Source organism: Myripristis murdjan, chromosome 19 (assembly GCF_902150065.1).
Source record: "Myripristis murdjan chromosome 19, fMyrMur1.1, whole genome shotgun sequence".
Classification (NCBI taxonomy): domain Eukaryota; kingdom Metazoa; phylum Chordata; class Actinopteri; order Holocentriformes; family Holocentridae; genus Myripristis; species Myripristis murdjan.
The window spans coordinates 5,765,266-5,785,711 of record NC_043998.1 but is presented as its reverse complement, the minus strand read 5'-3'; the positions used below and the strand labels follow the sequence as shown (position 1 = coordinate 5,785,711).

The following is a 20,446-nucleotide window of genomic DNA, read 5'->3' as shown; positions in this document are numbered from 1 at the left end:
GTGGCTCAAGTATTTTATTTACAATTACGTCATATAATACATATGTTCAGTTTCTGCAGCCTTTGAAATCAAAATGTGGCTACTGTTTCCAAAGAGCAGTTAAATGACAAGACACATGGAGAGAAAAAAAAAAAAAAGATTTTATTTGAACTCATCTGAACATCAGATAGCTAGACTCGGTAATTGTTGGTCAGCAAGAACCGCTTGTACATTTGTTACTGATGTGTATATAAATCCAAAAACAATCAACAATACTTTATTTTTGGTTTGTAAAATAAAATGAAGCTGTGAATGGCTAACGGGCTATATTACAAATTTGTAGAATGTGAATAATAGTAAAACATTTCATTGGGATGCCTTTATTTGGGATAACATGGGACACTGTGAAAAGAGGCTGTACTTTTGTAAACACATATACATAAGGGCATCAAATCCAACAAGGATCTCTTGATGGCAGAATAATTTTGAGGCTTGCAATTTTAGGGAACTGAACATCCCTGAAACTTCCTCCTCCTAAAATAGGCATGACAGCTGTGAACACCTCCAGTTTGTGAAAAGGTGTTATGATAACGTGACTGTGCTTCTTGTTGTCATGGCTCTGAAAGGGAAAACAAAATTTAAAAAAAAAGAAAAGAAAAAAGAAAAGAGAGACACCATTTCTGCACGTTATGGCACTTGTCTGAGCACTGTGGTACAAAGATAAACACAAGTTATGACTGATAGTGCACAAGGAAACACACCATCTGAACTGAGAGATGGAAAACACGGCCTGGTGGCTCTCAGATAGCATCTAGGCATTAAGGCCAGCGATGCACATTGGATTACAACGGTTGACAGGAGCTCTGGTCACTGAAGCCCAGCTCTGAGAAACCAAGCCTTGATAAAAATGGCATTGTACAGTAAAGTCCATGCCCTTTCCCCAAGTCTGGCATTAGGTTAGGTAAACAACAATTTCACATTGCTTTGTGTAAAAATCAAAACAAAAAGACAATCCAAAGCTGTCATTTAAACTGTGATTTAATGCCCTTTGATGTGATGTGGCTTTTTTCAATCAGGTGACCAGTTTACCGACAGGAGAAAGAGAATCTTGAGTGAATTTCATACTTCATACAGTGTGAACATCTCAATTCCCGTGGGCAGATTTTAGTAAGGATTCTTTCTTACTGACACTGATGTCTTCCCTTTGCTTTCCCCACCCCCCATTCGTAAGAAACTACAGGCACATTTCCTCACCAGTGTTGTACACATTGTCTATCACACTCCCATCCTAAGGTTCATCTCAAAACACACTTTGTCAACACAAAGAACTCCAAAGTCCTCTTACCCTCAAAAAACAGCAGAACACCATAGTAAGTGGTCAAATCAAAACAGTTACCAGGTCAAATCACCATAAATTAGTGATTTTTTTTTTTTTTTTTTTTTTTTGCAAGAGGCAAGACAAAAATCATTAAAATACAAAATATTTATTTTGAAAATGACTTTATAAATGAAAACAACAAAAAAATCAAAACCATACAAATTGTTTGGTTACTAGCATATCACACTAGTGCTAGAAACTAACAATGGAGAATTGCTCATTTGGGGATAAGACATAGAAGCTCAGAGGCAATGAATAGACTCCACTTCTGCACCCCTAATTTTTATTGCACCCAAATGCGGAGGCAAACAGAAGGGCAAAAAAGGGGCACTAGTGGTGAAATGGCATCCTATTTGCTCTATGTCCTTACACGAGTAAGAGGGGCAGAAATGGGGCAATCAATTTAATTTGTTTTGTTTTTTTAACTTTCAAACACCACCAACAACAACAAAAAAACACAAACCAAATAAAGTTAATTTAACAGCTGTTTGAAATCCAGTGGGGACTGACTGTTGGCATTGATATGGTGAGCAAAAACGTAAGAGCTAGAGGGAGCTCTTTGACCAAAATTCAATTGCCAGAGTATCCCAAGGAGTATCCCAACCTTCCAAAAACTTAACAATGTGCTTCTGAAAGATATGAACCAGAACAAAGAAAAAGCCTGGTCCCTGCATGTACAGTTAGTCGCAGGGTCTGAGGCTCCCGAGGTCGATGTTGCACCTTTGAGGTTGCAGTGGAGTCAGCTTAAGGCTTTGTAAGCCCAACATTTATTCTATAGGAGATATAAACATATATGTATACTTTAACTTGTTAATCTTTTTATTGTGGTTGTACAATATTCCCTGATGGCCTGCTCTGGCCGCTGAGTGTTATATAGAATCCTGAATGGATATCAAAATGAAAGGAAAAAAAAGAGAAGAAGTGATGAAATTGTCCATTGAGGGAGAGGGGGGGACCTTGATTTGGGAATCCTGTTTGTTGCAGTTTGTGGGACTTCACTCTCCCTTGTCCCCTTCTTAAAACGTTACACACGCTGGTCACACACACACAGTTCCTCCACCGCACTGCTGTGGTCACCATTTGTTCTGAGGAGAGAAACAAAATGCACTGAGCTCAGAAGATAGATCAGAGGCCGCTATGCTCTTACTGGTACACCAAAAATCAGTTACCATGTGATGAAAGCCACAGAACTACATATCACTGAGCTTTCATATGTCAGAAATAAAGTCGTTTTTGTTTGTTTTGTTTTGTTTTTGTCTTAAGGATTATGAGGTGCCTTGATTTCCCTTGTATTACATATTTGGCAATACATTTAGTGTCCCTTTTTAATAGAGCAATTCACTTTACAAAAAGCCAGCATCATGAGTGGCTAAGCTGCATGGTGCATGACTCAGATATAAAATTCACAAACAGTAAGCAGACAAAACATGAAAAATGAAATTTCTGTAAGGATAGGTACAAAGGATTTGCTACCAAATTTTAAATATGATGACCTTATTGAACTTTGTTAGTCTGTTTGATAGTTTTTCCCCACAATTAGAGAATATATATATAAAACATACTGAGATTTCTATTCCTATTTACACTAATGAAATTAATCACAATTAAAACTGACAGTCATAGTCGTATATTTCATACCCAAATAAGTAAATAAATAAACATAACACTGGTAGCACAAAAGCATTACGCATTTCTATGGAACAAAAAAGTATAGGCTGATAGGCCCTGTAGTTTTTGAGAATAGCTGCAAACAGACACAGACATGACCAAATACAAGATCTCCTCCATGCTGCCACCTGGTGGAGATAATTGTTATACATCTGATTAATCAAGAGATTGTTCTATTAGTAATTGAGAGAAAAGCATACTGTTCGTCTCCGTTTGCCACTGCAGTCCATGTGACAGTTGATCACAATTACTCTGCAGAAAAGCAGTCTCTTATTTTCAGCTCTTAATTTTTCTAACCTCCTCAATCTCATTTTTGACTTTGTGTGTCTGAATGACTTGGCACCTCCTCTTTAACTGCATTAAGTTTGCTGCTCTAGGGTTGTGGTGAAAACACAAGCACAGAGAAGCTTTATGTACTTGCTATGCCCCAAGAAACCTTTTCAAAAAGCAAAACCCAGTACCTTTGGACTCTGTTTTGGTGGAAAAGGGGCTTTAGTGGGGTAGGCGGAGAAGGACTGAAACTAGTAGTAACATCACCCTTTTCCTACCAATGTCACAAGTAGGTATTAGCTTCTTGGGCCTTATCCCATAATGGGGTTTGTAAATGTGGACTATCAATGAGCAAGTCATCTCAATGACTCGGCTAATCAAATTTATATATAAACTTAATATAAGCCAAAGAGCCAACTGGACCGACCATGGGAAGCCAAGACATAAAAGTTAACATAAACAAACAATATCATGTTAATGAACTTCCAGCAATATTCTTACCTATGTTAGCTTCTTGGCTTTGTTGTAGAGTGAATCCACGACTTTGCTCATATTCTGAATAGTTTCCAAAGCTGCTTCATATGTTTTGTCCACTGGGGGCTCTTCAAATATGATCAAGACACCTTCGCCTTGGTCAAGGATTCCTGCAGTAGTGTCAGGAAAGGTACTTAAAACGATTACAGAACACCAGTGACTCTAGCTCTCCCAATAGACATGCAAACTGCTAATTTGGTCTACTATAGAGCAGACAACTCCACTTACCATGAAACTTCTTGTCCAGGATCATTTGTGATAGTTTCCTCTCAACATCCCCCTGAAAAGAAAACAAAATCATCAGATGCATATATTTGAAGGAATAACAGTAATGTTCATTTCAACACTAAACAAAAAACAAGTGGAGGAAATCACAGTGCCTTACCTTTGACAGTTTGATGAGACCTGATATGTGTTCTATCTGAAAACACAAGGAAAGAGAAATGAAATGCAGGTTATAATTGAAGGTTGGTCTGTATGAACCTGATGGAAGATTACCAATATCATTTACACAAATTAACTGGAGTTTGTCTTTTCTTAAATCCTTTCTGTTATAAACACACAGCAGTTTGGGGTTCAGGCAGGGAGCTACCACGACTTGTTAAGGTCAAGAGAATTACAGCACCTCTGGCTCAGACATTAAACCAGGAACCTTCTGGTATTATTTAGACTTTCCACGTCATGGTCAACAGATCTTCAGCTACTTGTTTAAGTTACTGAGTTTCCAGGTCTGCCTGCAGTCAAATGTTTAGCAGATTAAAACTAATAAGAAATATCTCTCTCCATAAACCATTAGTAGTACCAAGTGAGGTTTGATATTATCCATAATCAGTTGTGATTTTAGTCAGCCACCTGGACATCAAAGTATTTTACAAGGGAAATTTTAACATTTTAATGCACCATCTCTTTCACTTATTGCTTATTTTATATTCTGTTTATAGACTTAAGTATTTGTCTCTTCCCCTGCTGAATCCTACTTTTACAAAAAGATAATTTCCCCACATGGATCATCAATCACCTAGCCTACTGTGAAGCGTGATGCTACTCTATCACGCCACTGGTTATATGGCCCATATAACCCCGACAGTGGGTGCACAATGGGCAATTACATGAAACATTAGATGTTCATCTGGTAGGGATTAACTTACACCAGGATATTAGAATGTCAAATGCAACAGGTAAACAAGGTTCTGCTGATTTTTTTATGGTATTTTTACTGAGAAAGCCAAAGAAAATCACATGTTGTTTCCCCTGGTCCTGAGGTAAATTTATCTATCACCAGATCTCAGCTGCTAATACTAACACAGTAAGTCCAAAGACGGCCTGAGACAGTATTTGTGCTGAGATTTAAGAAACTTGAGACCATGTTGAGGTGCAAGAAAATCTTAATACTCATGACTTGTACTAAATTCATCAATGGACCATTATTCAGAGAGCGGTGAGATTCTCAAGGCTGACATGGACCAAGCCGATCCTTACCTGTACTCTGGAGAAGGGTTCGATGACTCGGATGAGGTTCTGTTCCAGCAGGCTGTCATACAACTTAGCCAGGTGGGTGCTGATGATGGGGTCATCCCTCAGTTCTGCTCTGTACTCTGTTAGGGCCTGGAAGACACACAAGTGTCATGGACAAAAAGACAAAAAAAAACTTAAAGCCTTCAGAATGAGGCAATTTCTTCTGCAGCTTACAAAATACAACAATACTTTATAACATTTGGAACAACAGTCAAAACCACAGCAGTCATGAGTATCCTAAAACAGCAGGCAGTTCATTTTTGCCTGTATTGCACATATTACTCTGATGCAGAGAAGGGCTGAGGTAGAAGAGAAAATGAGACCATGAAGGCTCAATTACGCTTGCTACATCAGCATGAAAGTCCATTAACATAGATTTGATGTGACTAAAAAGGTTCCTACCTTTTCAAAGTCTGCTAATGATCTGTTCTTGCTGGCCTGGGCAACACATTTCAATGCATCTGTCTGGAGAGAGAGAGCAATACAAAAGGGAGGAAATGGAAGCGTCACTCTGGAGAGAAAAGCCAAATGATCTTGTTTATCAGTACAGAGCTGGGAGATGTCTGCTAAGTGTGTGCAAGGACATCCGCTTTGAGAATCATCTGAACAGAGTTGTTTTGAAGAGTTTCAAAAATCTAAACAAGAACCACTTGATTTAACTTGTCAGGTGCTGAAGCATCCTCAAACAACCCTTAAAACACAGTGCGCTAAATTAATCAAAGGTGTTCTGATGGTCCTCTATACAAAGCAAGGGTTCTTATACAGATTTTCAACAAAAGAAGATATAAAGCTGCATATAACTGCTGTAAATTTCAAGGAGAAAAAAATTACACCATTTTTTTTCAGTGTGATGCAACCTAATGTCTATCTGAAACAAATTCCAATGCTGTTCCACCCTGCTGTGAATCAAAAAGGTGAAGAGTTCTTGCCTGGCGACCGGCGTACCGCAGGGCCAGTTTACCACTGATCAGGCCTTGTACCTCCTCTGGTCTGAAACAAAACATGAACAGAAAACAACCAAATCAGAAGGGTACAACCTCCAAGCTGTCACCGCTATTGTTGGAAAAAGTGGCCACTGGCAGAATCACAAGCACGTGTGTTATCTTTTAACTGCCCACATGCAGACTCAGGACAGCTGTTAAGTGAAAACCCTTTAACTTACAAGAAGTACTTTCTTTAGCCTGCCTGGCATATAAGGTGAGCAGTTCATTCACGTCTGCAGTGATCCACAGAGTAAAACAGGCAAGACAAATCAACCACAGAAAGGAAACAAAGTAAATACCGTATTTCCCCAATTAATAGCCCGTTTAATATGCAAAATCAACTTGGACCCCAGGCGTATAAAAAGAACCAGGCGGCTATTTGCAGCCCGGCGATTAATTGGTGAAATACGGTACAGATGGTTCATTAAGTTTTAGTATGACTCACAAGTTGAGCACAATCTTGCAGAGAAGCATGTATTTGAGTGCTGTGATGGCTCTGGGACTGTAGATGGAGTCGTAGCCCTCGAAGGCCTCAAAGAAGTAGGAGTAAGCCGTCTTCCAGTCCTTCTCCTCTGCCGCATGGATGATCCCTGCAACAACAGAGGTGGCACAGCACCACAGTAAATGGTTATGGCCAACTATTAAAAAGACCTAGTGTTAAGATTAGTTTTGAAATGTGACATGTAAGCAAACACTGGAGACTCTGAGCATTATATTTGCACGTCTGTGATCCTAATATCCTAAAACATTTAAACTGTGCAAAGTTTCTCTGTTGAATCAGAGTTTCACAAGCGAGAAACACAACTGAGATTTAAAAAAAAAAAAAAAAAAAAAAAAACTTAGCACTGGGGAAAGCCCTGCATGTCCTCTAAAGGTGAAAGGATTTCAGCAAAAAGGTTTCCCCCCCACTACGACGCCCCTGGTGCCACAATTCCCACAAATATAACTCTTCAGGTTGGTAAAAACATACTGTTTGACATCTAAGATAATGACTAACATAAAATGAGAACCATCTCAGTCTAAGTCAGATGTTGGAAGTTGATTTCAATCTTTTCTCTGAAGGCCATTTTAGTCCATTTACACAATTACTGCTCTTTGCATAATAACTTGATTGCGCACAACACTGCACAGCCACAATTAACCTGTTAAATAACTCAAGAGTACCACTATAAAAATTTAAAAATAAAGTTCATTGTGTAACTCTGTGACTAAGACTAAGAACAACCACAACCATTTTTTTTTAGTTTAAATTACATAAAATCTTTTCAAGCTAACTCTGACACCATGGATACAGCAAAAGTCTATCTTGAAACCTTGAACAAACATAATTTCTATTTCTGAGTTACATCTTCAGATAATGGAGATAGAAGTTGGAAAATTACACCTTCGTGGCAAAAAGAGTGCCCCTCACTGTTCAAACTGTTTTTTGCACTGTTTGCACATTTTTTATAGGAGTGTTTATGGTGCTGTCAACAAAGCTGCTTTATCAGAAACTTGATATGTATAACAATTAAAAATGCTTTCAATCTTAAATGTCACTTGACATGGCCCAGGCACACATCACTCAGCCATACTATGGAACAGACGTGGGTAAAATGTCATTTGTAAGTACTTTTTAAATACAGAACCTACATCATCATCATATCATATATCACTTTTACTGACCATACCTTTCTGTGATTGATAATTTATTTATTTGTCGTACAATAAATTCCACCCAACTGGCTCTCCACTTAAACACTAAAAGCTGACCACTGTTTGACCTGGGTGAGCTTTGGAAGGGAGGGAACAACATCTGACCTGACTGCATGTCCAGCGCTGCCTGAAGCTTTGGGGGACAGTAGATGGCGTTGGCGGTCGTCCTGGCTGAGGTGAGGGCGGCACGTGCCTTGGGCAGGTTACTCAGAGCGTGGTATGTCTTACTCTCCAGGAGCTGAACCTCCACCAACAAAGCTTTGTCATCCATCTTCTTCAGCTCCTGAAGTAACTGGGAGCCTGAGAAAAAAGAGAGAAAGAATAAATATCATGCACATCAACTGTTGCATTAAGTTTGTAGTTATTTTGTATATATAAGAAATCAATCTGAAATCTGACACACCAGTCGTGTTGTGTTGTGTTTCATCACTAGGGGGCACTACACATAAACGACTTTGTGGATACATACAAAATTTGATTTTCATAATCTAGATTCATGTCTCAGTCGATGTATAACATTTGGCTATGTCTTGTTTTTCCAAATATTTCACACTCTAAACTTCACACTCTACATTTCCAGACATCTTGGTGGATTATTTTCAGACTATGTTTGATATCTAACTACTTATAACTACGTGTTAATTATTCATGTAAATATTCCAACTGTTAAATGTGCTACACTGTGCTTCACTCATCAGCCTTGCATTGGTGAGTTGAGCAAAAAAATTATGAGACACCAGGGGCTAGATGCATAAAACCCGGTAGATTCATAAATAAAACTGTGTGTACGCACAAAGCCAGAAATATGCATACACATGCTTTTCATCAGATTTATAAAGCCGTGCGAAGACATGGTTCTGTTTTATAAATCTGTCCTTGTGTAATTGTTTGCACGTGCACGAGCCTCATGTCCACTCCCACAACCAGCCATAAATGGAGGTTGACACATCATTAATTACCCCCTTTCCATACCAAATACCTGTTGCCGCTCATTCAACTTTTTTGACATGGCGACTAAAAGGACAGCAAGGTCCTCAGCGCCAAAGCCGCCGTCACTGTCATTACACATGGCTTAGCCTATTTATAGAGCTCATCATAATGACTTTTAATTGATCACAAATGTGCCTCTAAATAAATCCACCCATCAAGCCATCTGTATTTGGTGTGACACAGTGCAACACATATGTTATCACTCAGAAATACAATAATATTAATAAAACTCAAATAGGCTTGTACAAAAATCGTTCACGCACAATGAAACTTAATATTAAGGAAACTTAGTACCTTGAAATAATAAAGTTATGAGAATAAATTTGCATTAATTTCAATTTTCATGTTATTTTCTCCCACTTCCCCAACAGCCTAAACTCTGTGAACATATGATGTGAAGTATACAGGGAGCTGTGCACATTCTCACGGTATGTTCTTTTGTATAAATATTAATTTGAGTGTAGAAAATAGCATGTGCATGTTTCTGTGCATACGCAGCGTGTATACATCTGGACCCAAGTGCTGATGATGCTCTCACAGAATCGCTGTACTTTTTCCTTTCCATATGACTAATGCTGGCTGCCTCACCTATGTTAGAGATGCCCAGTGATTTCATATACAGTTTGTACCATGCTTTTTTTCTCTGTTTGAGAGTAATTCAACCTTCTTTATGTTTTGGATGGGTAAGCCATTTCTCAGAAAACTTGCACTTTCACGCACAGCAAGTGGCACTGTTGATGTGTGTCATAATATGGATAGGTGTTTGAATTGTTCTGCCCCGCCCACTTAGTAAAACATTCAGCGGTCTCCTCTAAAATATTAACAAAACCTAAATGCACTGCTTGTATGATTTATTATTGCAATTTCATGGTTTTTAGAAAACTCACTCTTGTTTTTCTGTACTTACCAAAATCATTTTCTATAGTTTCTCCAGACAACATGGGAATCATGTGTATACAAAACATTTTCTGTATTGCTAAATATTTGAAATGTGGAAATTTATGTGTGTTGCATGTTTTAAAATTATTCTGAGGGTCATGTAAGTCCAACACTGCCCACTGTGTTTGTACCATGAACTGCCACTTGCAGCTATATTTAAACTTATAATTCTTGTTACTCCACACCAAATTACACTGACTTGTTCCAATTGTTACAACTTCAGTGTGTTAAGTAAAGCTAATAAGTGCTTCTGTGACAGGTTGCCACTCAAAGTGAAGCCAATGGGCAAATTTCTCTTTGCATGTGCCTACCACTTCAAGAACACTGAGATTTACAAAAGGAGGAACTGCATGTCATGTTGTATACGATTGTTTTCCAAATATTAGTATTTTTATGCATACACACTTTCTCTTTTGTGCACATGTAACCATTTAGTGTGGTATCCACGCACACTTGTATAAATAAGACCCCTGATCTGTACTGTTATTATTATGTGCGAGAACATTATTTATGATTATTTAAATGGAGGAACATTGTAGGAACAATAGGCAATCTATAAAAGCTGACCTTTTTTGTTGGAAGAAGTGCTGTGCAGTAGATCAGACAAGGTCTCACATCATGGTCTCTGAGTAATGCTTGTTTGTTAAACAAGTTGGGGCACATGGCAATGTCTGCATTCTTAGTAAAGCCTTTGCAGCACCAAACAGATGCAGTCATCTCCCAAAATAAAAATAAAAAATCCTGTCTGTCCATAGAGAGTAGTGACTCACCAAGTGCCAAGGCCTCCTGGTATCTTTTGGTGTCAAAATAGAGTGAGATCAGTCGTGCCTAGGAGAGAGGACATGTTGCTGTTAGACAAGGAGAAAGCAGCTGTGCTGTAAGCTTACCTCTAGAGAGCTTTCTGTCAATACATCATCACACAGTGTATCAGTAGATGGCCAATCATTGTGTCAGCATCATACTGTGGTGCATTTGGGAGTGCGCTCTGATGTCTGATTGTGTCATGAAAGATGGATGAAAAAGTGAATTGTGACTTTGTCCAGCTTAAATTACTTCTCCAAACTTTCTGAACGTCAATCCAGCAGCAGCTCATTTATTTTGCCCTCATTTGCTGAAAAGAAACTCACTCGACGCAGACTGGAAAAGATTATAAGACACCCAGTTCAACTACTGAATGTTATCTTTAAAAAAGAAAATAAAAATCACAAAACATTCTGTTAAATAGTAGAGTCATGTCTAAATTTCACATCAATTTGAACTGTGGATAGTCCTTCGGTGCTCAGATATTTTAGTATTTAAATATTTGTTCCTTCAAGTGTACTTAAAAAACTCTCAACCTCAGAGCCCATTACATATATACTGCAGTCACTCCTTGAAAAATCTCTTTTCATTTAATTCCTCCTACCTATCTTATCAATAATGAATGTTCTGAAGTCTCTCTACTTTCAGGGCCTGTCTGAGGAAGGTCTCTTCTCAGCCTTCGCCCACTCAACACACACAGCATAGTTACACAACTGTTTTATTTTAAACTTCAACTGAATTCACACTCTATGCTGTACTTTAAACTATTCCCTGATAGAGAGCAGAAAGGATTTTATTGATCTTACTAATTTTGGTCAGGCAATTTTATTGAGTATAAAGACTAACTGTGCAACCATCTGTTATTTTAATGCTTCGGCCTACTTTTAAACAATTTTGCAACAACTGATAAATAGCATTTCTGCAAGGAGAGCAATTCATCATAGTGCTCGTTTTTTTTGTTCCAGGCCTGTACTGGCATTCCTGCACCAGTATCCTCCTCCACCCCGGCGTTACCTCCAAAGCCTGTCGTAGGAAGGTCCTCTTCTCAGCCTTTGCCCACTCAATGCATTCAAGACACAGCTCCACCTCTTGTCCTGTGGCTGCCTCCATGTCAAGAAAGAGGTCCAGCAGAGAACGGACCAGCCGGGCCGCCTTGGCCTTACTGATAGAGATCAGGAAAGGCCTCACAAATTTCAGCAGACCCCCTAGTTCTGGAGACCAGCACCACAGAAAATATGATGAGAACATTTGAGAAAGTGGAAGGTTGCATATAAGACTGATACCTTGGCACAAGTTCTATAACAAATAACTTAAAAGCTTATTTACTGAGTTCAAACTATTGCCAGTAAAATTTGAAACCTGTTGACTTTGGCGACCTCTTGGTAGTATTTTACAACATCTGTCACAAAGAGACTCAACTGTAACTGCTGTGGTTACTATGTGGAAAAAATAGTTATGCTGGCAAATATTATAGCTACAACCAGACTGAGGAAGCATGGCAGCTCTTTTCCATATCAGCTTTTGAAGTTACTATGTTTTCCCAATGCTAACACAGCGATCAGTCTTCTATTCAGCAATGCTCACTCCCTCAGTATTTTTATCATAATGTATTTGTGATAAAGGTTGCTAATCTATGAGTGACAAGAAGCCATTTATGCGGCACACAGATTAGTGTGAACCTACCAAAACTTTTCAGCTACCAGGATACTGTAACACTGAAGAGACAGCTAACCTACTGGTAGCTGTACAGTGGTGCATATCCTCTTCTAGGACTGACTTACTGATGTGGTTATCCTGATTATTCCAGGACTGCCAGCAGTTACTTCAACTACAGCAACAGTTGGGCTAATGCCACACACTTATCTAGGTGCTGTGAAACTGGACAGCTTCTGTACTTCTCAGTGTATTTGTTCACTTTTTATGTAATATAATGATTTCATGTCACACACTAGTGGAGTGAGGCAGTCCTCTTCATATTTTGATCGAGTCTGTGCATCTTCTACAGCTATGGGCTCAAAGAGAAAACTAAGCAACTTTGGCAAATGACTGAATGAACATGTGAGGGAGTGAATAAATGAGTGACAGCTGCTGCAAAAAGCATCTCGTCAATCACAGCCTGCCAAAGAGAGAAACAACACGTACCTGCAGCCTGTCCTGTCTTGGCCAGGAGGGTCCCCAGCTCCAGGATGCTTTGTTCTTTAACCCTGACAGCTTCCTCATCGTTCTCCTGAACATCTCTCCTCACTGTTAGGGCAAGGCAACGATTTACAGTGTTTACACTCAACTCACTACCAGCTGACGAAAAGCGGATGTTCAGCAAAGCATCATTTGCCTATTTGCTGCATTTCTACAGACATTCAAACATCTAATCTGACCTCATTACTTAGTGAACATGGAACTATAAATTTCCCTCTCATACACTGAATATCTAAATACTAAGCTACAGTGTGCATCACCTGAAAATTCAACAGCTCTTTCTGTAGCAGTCACTTGATAGTAAGCTGAGTTTCAGAATTGTACTGTCCAAGCAAAAGTTAATATTAGTCCTAAAAAAAAAGTACGGTGAGGTGATATTTCTAAAACTATGTGTTGCATTCTGTCAAACAGCCAGATGACAACACAGCTATTGTGTTTAAATAAATAAGCTGTGCTAAAGTGAGAAGTTAATTTCTTTTACTAAGCATGAACCATGAGCTTTTAAGGCTTTGGAAACTCTATGTTAGTTAGTTGGTCCTGAAACATGGCTTAGCCTATTTTGTCACTGAATCTGATCTAATATAAGCTAAAGCAGAGTAACAGGCTCTCACTATCAATTTGACAGCCATGTGCAGTGTGTCAAAATGTTTAAAACAGCCAGAGGAGCAAAGAAAGCAGGCCTGTTTGTCAGCTAGTAAGTTTGGCTAATGTGACAAGGCAATTTGAGGACACTGACGCCCATGGGGAACGTTAGCCTGCTCCTCACAGAAGATTGTATTTGTCATTGCCATTGCTTGTCACTGTGCATAACCACAAAAACGCATATCTTCCTCCTAGCCTGATAACCGTTATTCAGATTCTCTCTTAACAGACTGATTATCCATCAGTGATCATTCACCTTGCCTTGGGGCAGTCTGTCACTGTGCTGGCTAAGTTGGGGTTTGTCAGAGCATTTTAACAACAAGCTAATTACGCTAGCTACAACACTTGTGCTAACCTATGCTAACCGCTGGCAGCTAATCTGTGTCTAGTTAACGTTAGCGATGAAACTGCGACCGGCAACACCACACCTGACTAGCTAGCAGAAAACACATCATTAATGAGAACTGGTACATGTTTGCATGATAGCCACGACAGGCCCCATGTTAGCAAAATTGCTAACTAACGCTAGCTAAGTAATGCCACTAGCCGTTAGTGTTATCCCACCATTCAACAGTGAGTCAGCACGGCACACGGACCGGTCCTGGCATATGAACAGCACTAGCCGTTAGCTAGCAGGCTAACCTAGCAACCTACCACTGGTTGGAAAAAGTCAAAATACAGCCATGAGAAAAATGTCGTTTATCCGAGGAAAACATTTGGCACCTACCTATTGAATGGAGAATATCGATAGAAGCGTTGCGATCCGTGCTAATGAGAGACTGAGCTCTCTGAAACTCAACCACTGCTGCAGCCGCCATCTTCCTTATTCAAATGCTGCTTGTGTGAAAATTACGTCCAAGGGCTACGTTACGTACCGTGTTTTACGTCAACACACCAGTTGCTTGTCGGGATTTCAAGACATTCTGGGAAATGTAGTAACATAATCATCACAATTATCATCAACAACAACAACCTTTATTTAAACATGGAAAGGCCAGTTGAGAGCGTTCTCCCTTTTACTGTGACGCCCTGAATACGCTAAGAAATACAGACGCATAACAAACAATATAAAAGCAATACAACATACATAATAAAAAATAGGCTATAATTAAAAACATAATTAGAAAATAAAGTTAAACGTAATTTAAAAAGGATTATTATATAGGTCTCGTCGGTGCACGTCCCAGGTCTTTTCTCCTATGTAGACTATATGAGGTGTATTTAAATTTTTTCGCTATTGCAACTAATGGTACCCTGTCGGTGGACAATCAAATGTCTTTCGTTATATATAATTAAAACATATACACAATTAGCATTAGTCATTTTAATATGCAAAAATGAACATGGATTTATTTCTTTATTTTTGTTTTACAGAAATGCACAAGATATATTTCAGCAGTTGAAAAATAGGGCTTCACAGTTAATCCGACATTTCAATCAAAAAATTTCTATGCCTCTTCAGAGTTTAGGTTACCTCGGGATAACCTTAGAGTTATAGTAGTCTAATCTTACCGGCCAAATTAATTTTACAGGGCTACTATGCAGTAGTTCTTTCAGATATGATTTATCTGACATTTCCAAAGGAAATTATTATAATTAAGAATAGAGAGTCCCATAGGCTATAAGCTGTTTCTATGCAGGGTATAACCAAATAAATGTGGCTTCATTCACAATTAACGAGGGTTACATCCCACTGATAGGCATTAGGACTGAAGCCGCAAGCTGCTGTTCTGTGTCTACTAAATATCCTACTAAATGTCTTTAAATTTGGCCATTTGTATTCACCAAAACTGTGTTCCCAAGGAATTGTTGTTAGGTGGAACTAAAGCCTCCGAAAAAACATGTGTGTGTGTGTGTGTGTGTGTGTGTGTGTGTGTGTGTGTGTGTGTGTGTGTGTGTGTGTGTGTGTGTTGGAGGGGGCGAAAAAGTCATTGCAGTTTTTATTGACGCAATCGTGTCAGGATGGCATGAAATCCGGTGTTTAATAAAAGCCCAATATCTGCCCCAAGCCAACTGATACCAGTCTACTCCTGCTATAAGCCTAGTGTTGCGTCCCTATAGGAATAGCTTATTATAGTGATACCAGATAACAAAAACAGTAGTACAGGAATTGGTCCCTATAAAGTTACTGTTTAGCATTAAGAGGCATTAAATCCATCTTATCAAAGGAGATAAAAGATAAAAGATACCAAGTCACGACTTAATGCCACAAAAACAGTGCCGCCAGTGGTCTAATATTAGAGGACTTTTGCTCAGGTTAATGCCACCTTTCTTTTTTTTCCCCAAGAAAAGGATGATGTGAGTTCACTGGGTTGTGTTTGCTTGAGTGACTGTCTGTTGTGGCTGGGCGGAGTTGTTGGAGGAGCAGCGCGGACGGAGCGCAGAGCGGCGCCCCACCACCGCCTTTGCGTCAGCCGCGCTCACACAGTCAGTGTCAACACGCAGCAGCATCCGCATCTCACGGCCAGGAGGACCAGAAAGAGGCACATCCTCATCTCAGCATCCATTCCACAGTTGCCCACCATCGTCTGCACATCATACCAGGCGTGTTACCCCCCCTAGTTTCCCCCCCTTTTCCACGGATCGGATTGTTTTGTTTGTCTCATTCGTTGTTGTTGTTTTTTTTCCGCCGAGATGGTTTCTGTTTTACATTGAATCGCGACTTATAAAGGAATTAAGGGCTGCTGCTCGAGACGTGGAGCATCACTGCAGCGCAGTTATTTTCACACTGAGCCGACGATAAACATCTGGTAAGTAGCCGTGATTTATTAAATTTCTGGTACTTATTAATGCTGAAATTTAACCATCTTTAGGTTGCAGTGTTTTGTGGAGCCACCGTTTTTGAAATACCAGAGGTGCGTAGCTATGTCAGTCAGGGGGGTTGAGGATTGGTTGGAGGAAACGAGGATGTAAAATTAAGCATCAGCTATGGATTATAGCTTTATTCATCGCGAACTATCACGAGGGATACAGAAAGGATGAGCGATTTCTTCATTATAAAGCCACCGCCTATTACGGAGAGCATCCTCATTTCGACGCAGACGTTCAGTTTCAGCACCATGGAGAGCGACGATGTACACAACTCGTTATCGCAGCAACCTGCACAGCAAATACAGTACATCACTCCTTTACAGATCACAGTCCATAAATGTTAATTGGAATTGGATATTTATTTATTTATTTTTTTTCCGTTTTGCAAAATCAGTTAGGCTATCAAATAGATACAGGGTGATGGAATGAGGGAGTGAGCTCCTTTGAATCCTACGCAAGTGTGCATAGTCGCTTCATCCACTGTTTGTCTTTGAGCTGTAGACTACATAAGCAGGCTGGCTTATACTGCAGAAAGGAAGAAAATGGTGTAATGGAAAAGATTTCTGCTGGCTGGTCTGATTTCAGCGACACTAACCTGCATAGGTTTGATCCATAGATTCAATCTGACAGGCAGGAAACGCGACTTTCACTTATTATTTTGGTGTTTACGTTTCAGGCTTCCATTTTAGTGAGAGGGGTGTGCTGGTCTGTCGTTCACTCTGACTTGTCGGCTACTGCCCATTAAATCCAGGTTTCTTATTATAACATGCTCGTGAATTAAAATGTGGGCAGTAAGCACCCTAAATCGTTAATGGACATTCATTCGTCATAATGTTTTTGTTTTATAGGACTATGAAAATAGACTGTAGTACAATTTTAAATTCAATTTCTAAAATGTTTGGATATTCAGTCTGCTGATTACATTGATTATTACCAGAAGGGAAGGATCTATACCGTTTGCATTAATTAGTATATGCTATATGCTGATCCATTACCACTTACTAAGTCAAATCAATACTTCTAAGAAGGCTGAGATGCAAACAGAGCCTGCTTTAGCACACAACAATGGAAACATTACTGAAGAGATAGGCATGAAAGCATCTCATGTAATATGAATAACTGGAGCTCTAATATGGCATCAAATATATTCCAGTTACCATTTGCCAAGAATTAAGTTAAAGCAAGGGATTTCCCACCATTCATTTGTTTGATCATTGATCTGCTCTGTTTCCAACAGTCATTACTGGCCATCCAGCAAGAGTGGAGGACGGAGAGCTTAAATAAAGCAGCGACTCTTTCAGTGGAGGTGATCTGTGTCTCCTCAGAGAGCAGTGTAGATGTCTGAGACCAATAGCAGCCTGTAACCCGGGTCTCCCAGCTCCCAGAAGCATTGAGCCACTGAGACCCTCAGGATCTCCCCTGGCAGACGATCCTCTGACCCAGAGCGGCTGAAGCCCCTGGACACATCTCGACAGTCACCATGGGAACAGTGCTGTCTTTGTCTCCTAGCTACCGAAAGGCAGCTCTCTTTGAAGATGGACCAGCTACCGTGGGCCACTACACAGCTGTCCAGAACAGCAAGAATGCCAAAGACAAGAACCTGAAGCGCCACTCACTCATCAACGTGCTACCATGGAAGCGGATTGTGGCAGTGTCAGCCAAGAAGAAAGGCTCCAAGAAGGTGCAGCCCAATGGCACCTACCAGAACAACGTCACCCACCTCAACAACGAGAACCTGAAGAAGTCGCAATCCTGTGCTAACCTGTCCACCTTTGCCCAAGATCAGAGCACTCCTGCCCTCACCAAGAGCTCCAACAACACTGCATCATCTGTCAAAAAGGCTCCCCTGACCAACTCCAATGTGGCCCCGGGGACTCCCAAGAGAGTGATTGTCCAGGCCTCCACCAGTGAGCTGCTGCGCTGCCTTGGGGAATTTCTGTGCCGACGCTGCTACCGGCTGAAACACCTGTCACCCACTGATCCAGTGCTGTGGCTGCGCAGCGTGGACCGCTCCCTGCTGCTCCAAGGCTGGCAGGACCAGGGCTTCATCACCCCCGCCAATGTGGTCTTCGTGTACATGCTGTGCCATGACGTGGTCTCTTCTGAGGTGGCAACAGAGCACGAGCTGCAGGCCGTGCTGCTCACATGCCTCTACCTGTCCTACTCCTACATGGGCAACGAGATCTCCTACCCGCTCAAACCTTTCTTGGTGGAGAGCTCCAAGGAGACCTTCTGGGACCGCTGCCTGTCCATCATCAATATGATGAGCGCCAAGATGCTCCAGATCAACTCCGACCCGCACTACTTCACCCAGGTGTTTGCCGACCTGAAGAACGAGAGCCAGAAGGAGGAGGAGAGGAGCCGCCTGCTCATCGGCCTGGACCGGTGAGGGGACGATGGGGGGTGGGGGGTGAAGGAGAGTCAGGGGAGGTGGGGATACTCCAGTCTGGCATTTCAAAGTTTCAAAGCTTATTTGTGATACTATTTATTTATTATTGTCCAAACTGCGGAGGGAGTAAGCCCATTCTGAAGTACTTGACTTTGACAACAACTGTGCTTTGTATTTAAAGTGTGATATGACAGTTCAAGTGTTAGCTGGGGGTGGTAGATGAATTCTGAGGGTTGTATGAGGGTCATTTTGATTGATGTGTAAAAATGTTTCCATTGTGTTGGAGAGATAGCAATTGTAATGGTCACCAAAAAGAGAGCATGGGGATTTCAGTCAACATAGAGCAGCAGAGCACCCTTTTTTTGCCTCTAGAAGACATGTACTTATAAGGTCAAATTATATTTTCGAATGAGCAATGGAATGGAGTTTCTGTAAACCTGAGAATGAAAGCTTTTTTGACAATGATACTTAAACAAAAAATGCCAGACTTGGGTACATCCTTTGCTATCATACAGATATATATATCTATAGAGAATACTGAAAAATCCTGAGAGACAATTTAGACAAAAAGACAAAAAACATTAGAAAGGGAAGCATAATTCTACAGCAATGAATGTGGAGAGGACTGAGGCTGCTGCAGCCCACCAGTGACCTTCTGACTGTTTGACGATGTGATGTGCACTGCCTACTGCAGGAGGGTGAGGGCCATCGCGTGACTGGTTTTCTTCATGCATCATGGATGAACAGACATCCCTGGCTGCAAACCCTGGCTCTTTGGAATGCCAACACCCACATCCCCTCCATTAAAAGGATACGACTGGACATTTCTGCTGCAGCAATGCATATCTGGCCATCTAGCAAAGAGCAGGTGGAGGGGCCACCAATGCTGGATCCATGCTGTGGTGGGTTTCTGTATGTGGCTGTGCAACAGGACATTTTGAGGAATGACTGGATAGACTTGACAACAAGCCAGCATTGCATTATGGGAGTTTTGATCAAAACACAACAAGAAGTGGATGTATGGCCAGTGATGAGTGGTCATACTCTGTGTTGAGAAAGACCTACTTTATTTTCATCTCAGAAAAAAATAAAACAACAAGTTAATGGATGTTTTACTCCCCAAAGGCTTGTACCTGTGGAGGCATATTTATTGATTTTATGAAACAAATTCTTTTTTCTTTTTCTTTTTTTTTTTTAAACTTAGAAATGTAATTTAATGCATGTGTGCCATGCAATTTTACAGAGTTCTGGGGGGCAGGAGCAATTACTTTTCTTCTTTCTACTTGATTTGTAAACCAACTGCATCTGCATTAGAGAATGCTGTGAACAAAGTGAAACTAGTTTATTTAGCTATGCTTGCTAAAATAGGCTATTTGTTTACCAAGGAATTCTTTTGTACTTTTGTCAATAGGTTGTGTTGAAACCACTTTGGAATGATGGCTCATTTTGTGCTTTTGATTCAGCATAGAAAATGTTTAAACAGTGCCATATCTTTGATGAAAATCCCGTAGGTCTGAGAAAACTTTGAAACACGTCCAGCTGTCGAACAAAGGGATGGATTTTCATCTACTAATGAAAACTGACTGACACTGAATTAATTGCCATTTATTTATTCTCTTGGCACATTCAATGTAAAGAAAGATCCTGATGAAAGAC

General features: G+C 40.3%; 2 protein-coding genes across 3 annotated transcripts; one reads left to right on the top strand and one right to left on the bottom strand.

The window, feature by feature from the left end:
• Positions 1 to 118: 118 nt before the first annotated feature.
• psmd11b (proteasome 26S subunit, non-ATPase 11b) lies at positions 119 to 14,451 on the bottom strand. Its single transcript, XM_030078095.1, has 13 exons — positions 14,318 to 14,451; positions 12,895 to 12,996; positions 11,767 to 11,963; positions 10,722 to 10,779; positions 8,128 to 8,322; positions 6,773 to 6,917; positions 6,274 to 6,334; positions 5,747 to 5,809; positions 5,309 to 5,434; positions 4,215 to 4,250; positions 4,058 to 4,109; positions 3,797 to 3,939; positions 119 to 2,442 (listed from the first exon to the last, which is right to left on the bottom strand). Exons 1-12 carry the CDS (start codon positions 14,406 to 14,408, stop codon positions 3,797 to 3,799), a joined length of 1,269 nt encoding a protein of 422 aa, XP_029933955.1. The 5' UTR covers positions 14,409 to 14,451; the 3' UTR covers positions 119 to 2,442.
• A 1,595-nt stretch (positions 14,452 to 16,046) lies between these two features.
• Positions 16,047 to 18,790, top strand: cdk5r1b (cyclin dependent kinase 5, regulatory subunit 1b (p35)). Of its 2 annotated transcripts, none has more exons than XM_030077520.1 (2): positions 16,047 to 16,340; positions 17,727 to 18,790. In XM_030077520.1, the coding sequence occupies exon 2, from the start codon at positions 17,882 to 17,884 to the stop codon at positions 18,788 to 18,790; it is 909 nt and encodes a 302-aa protein (XP_029933380.1). In that variant the 5' UTR covers positions 16,047 to 16,340; positions 17,727 to 17,881. The 2 variants fall into 2 exon arrangements, with proteins under 2 accessions (XP_029933380.1, XP_029933379.1); XM_030077519.1 differs by having other exon boundaries at positions 17,639 to 18,790.
• The last annotated feature ends 1,656 nt before the right edge of the window (positions 18,791 to 20,446 follow it).

Excerpts from the sequence above, each read along its gene's own strand:
- psmd11b (XM_030078095.1), bottom strand. The coding sequence starts at position 14,408 with ATGGCGGCTGCAGCAGTGGTTGAGTTTCAGAGAGCTCAGTCTCTCATT. Across the intron at positions 5,435-5,746 it reads CATTAGCAGACTTTGAAAAG|GCCCTAACAGAGTACAGAGC; the intron begins GTAGGAACCTTT and ends TGTGTCTTCCAG. Across the intron at positions 3,940-4,057 it reads CCTGGACAAGAAGTTTCATG|GAATCCTTGACCAAGGCGAA; the intron begins GTAAGTGGAGTT and ends ACACTACTGCAG.
- cdk5r1b (XM_030077520.1), top strand. The coding sequence starts at position 17,882 with ATGGGAACAGTGCTGTCTTTGTCTCCTAGCTACCGAAAGGCAGCTCTC.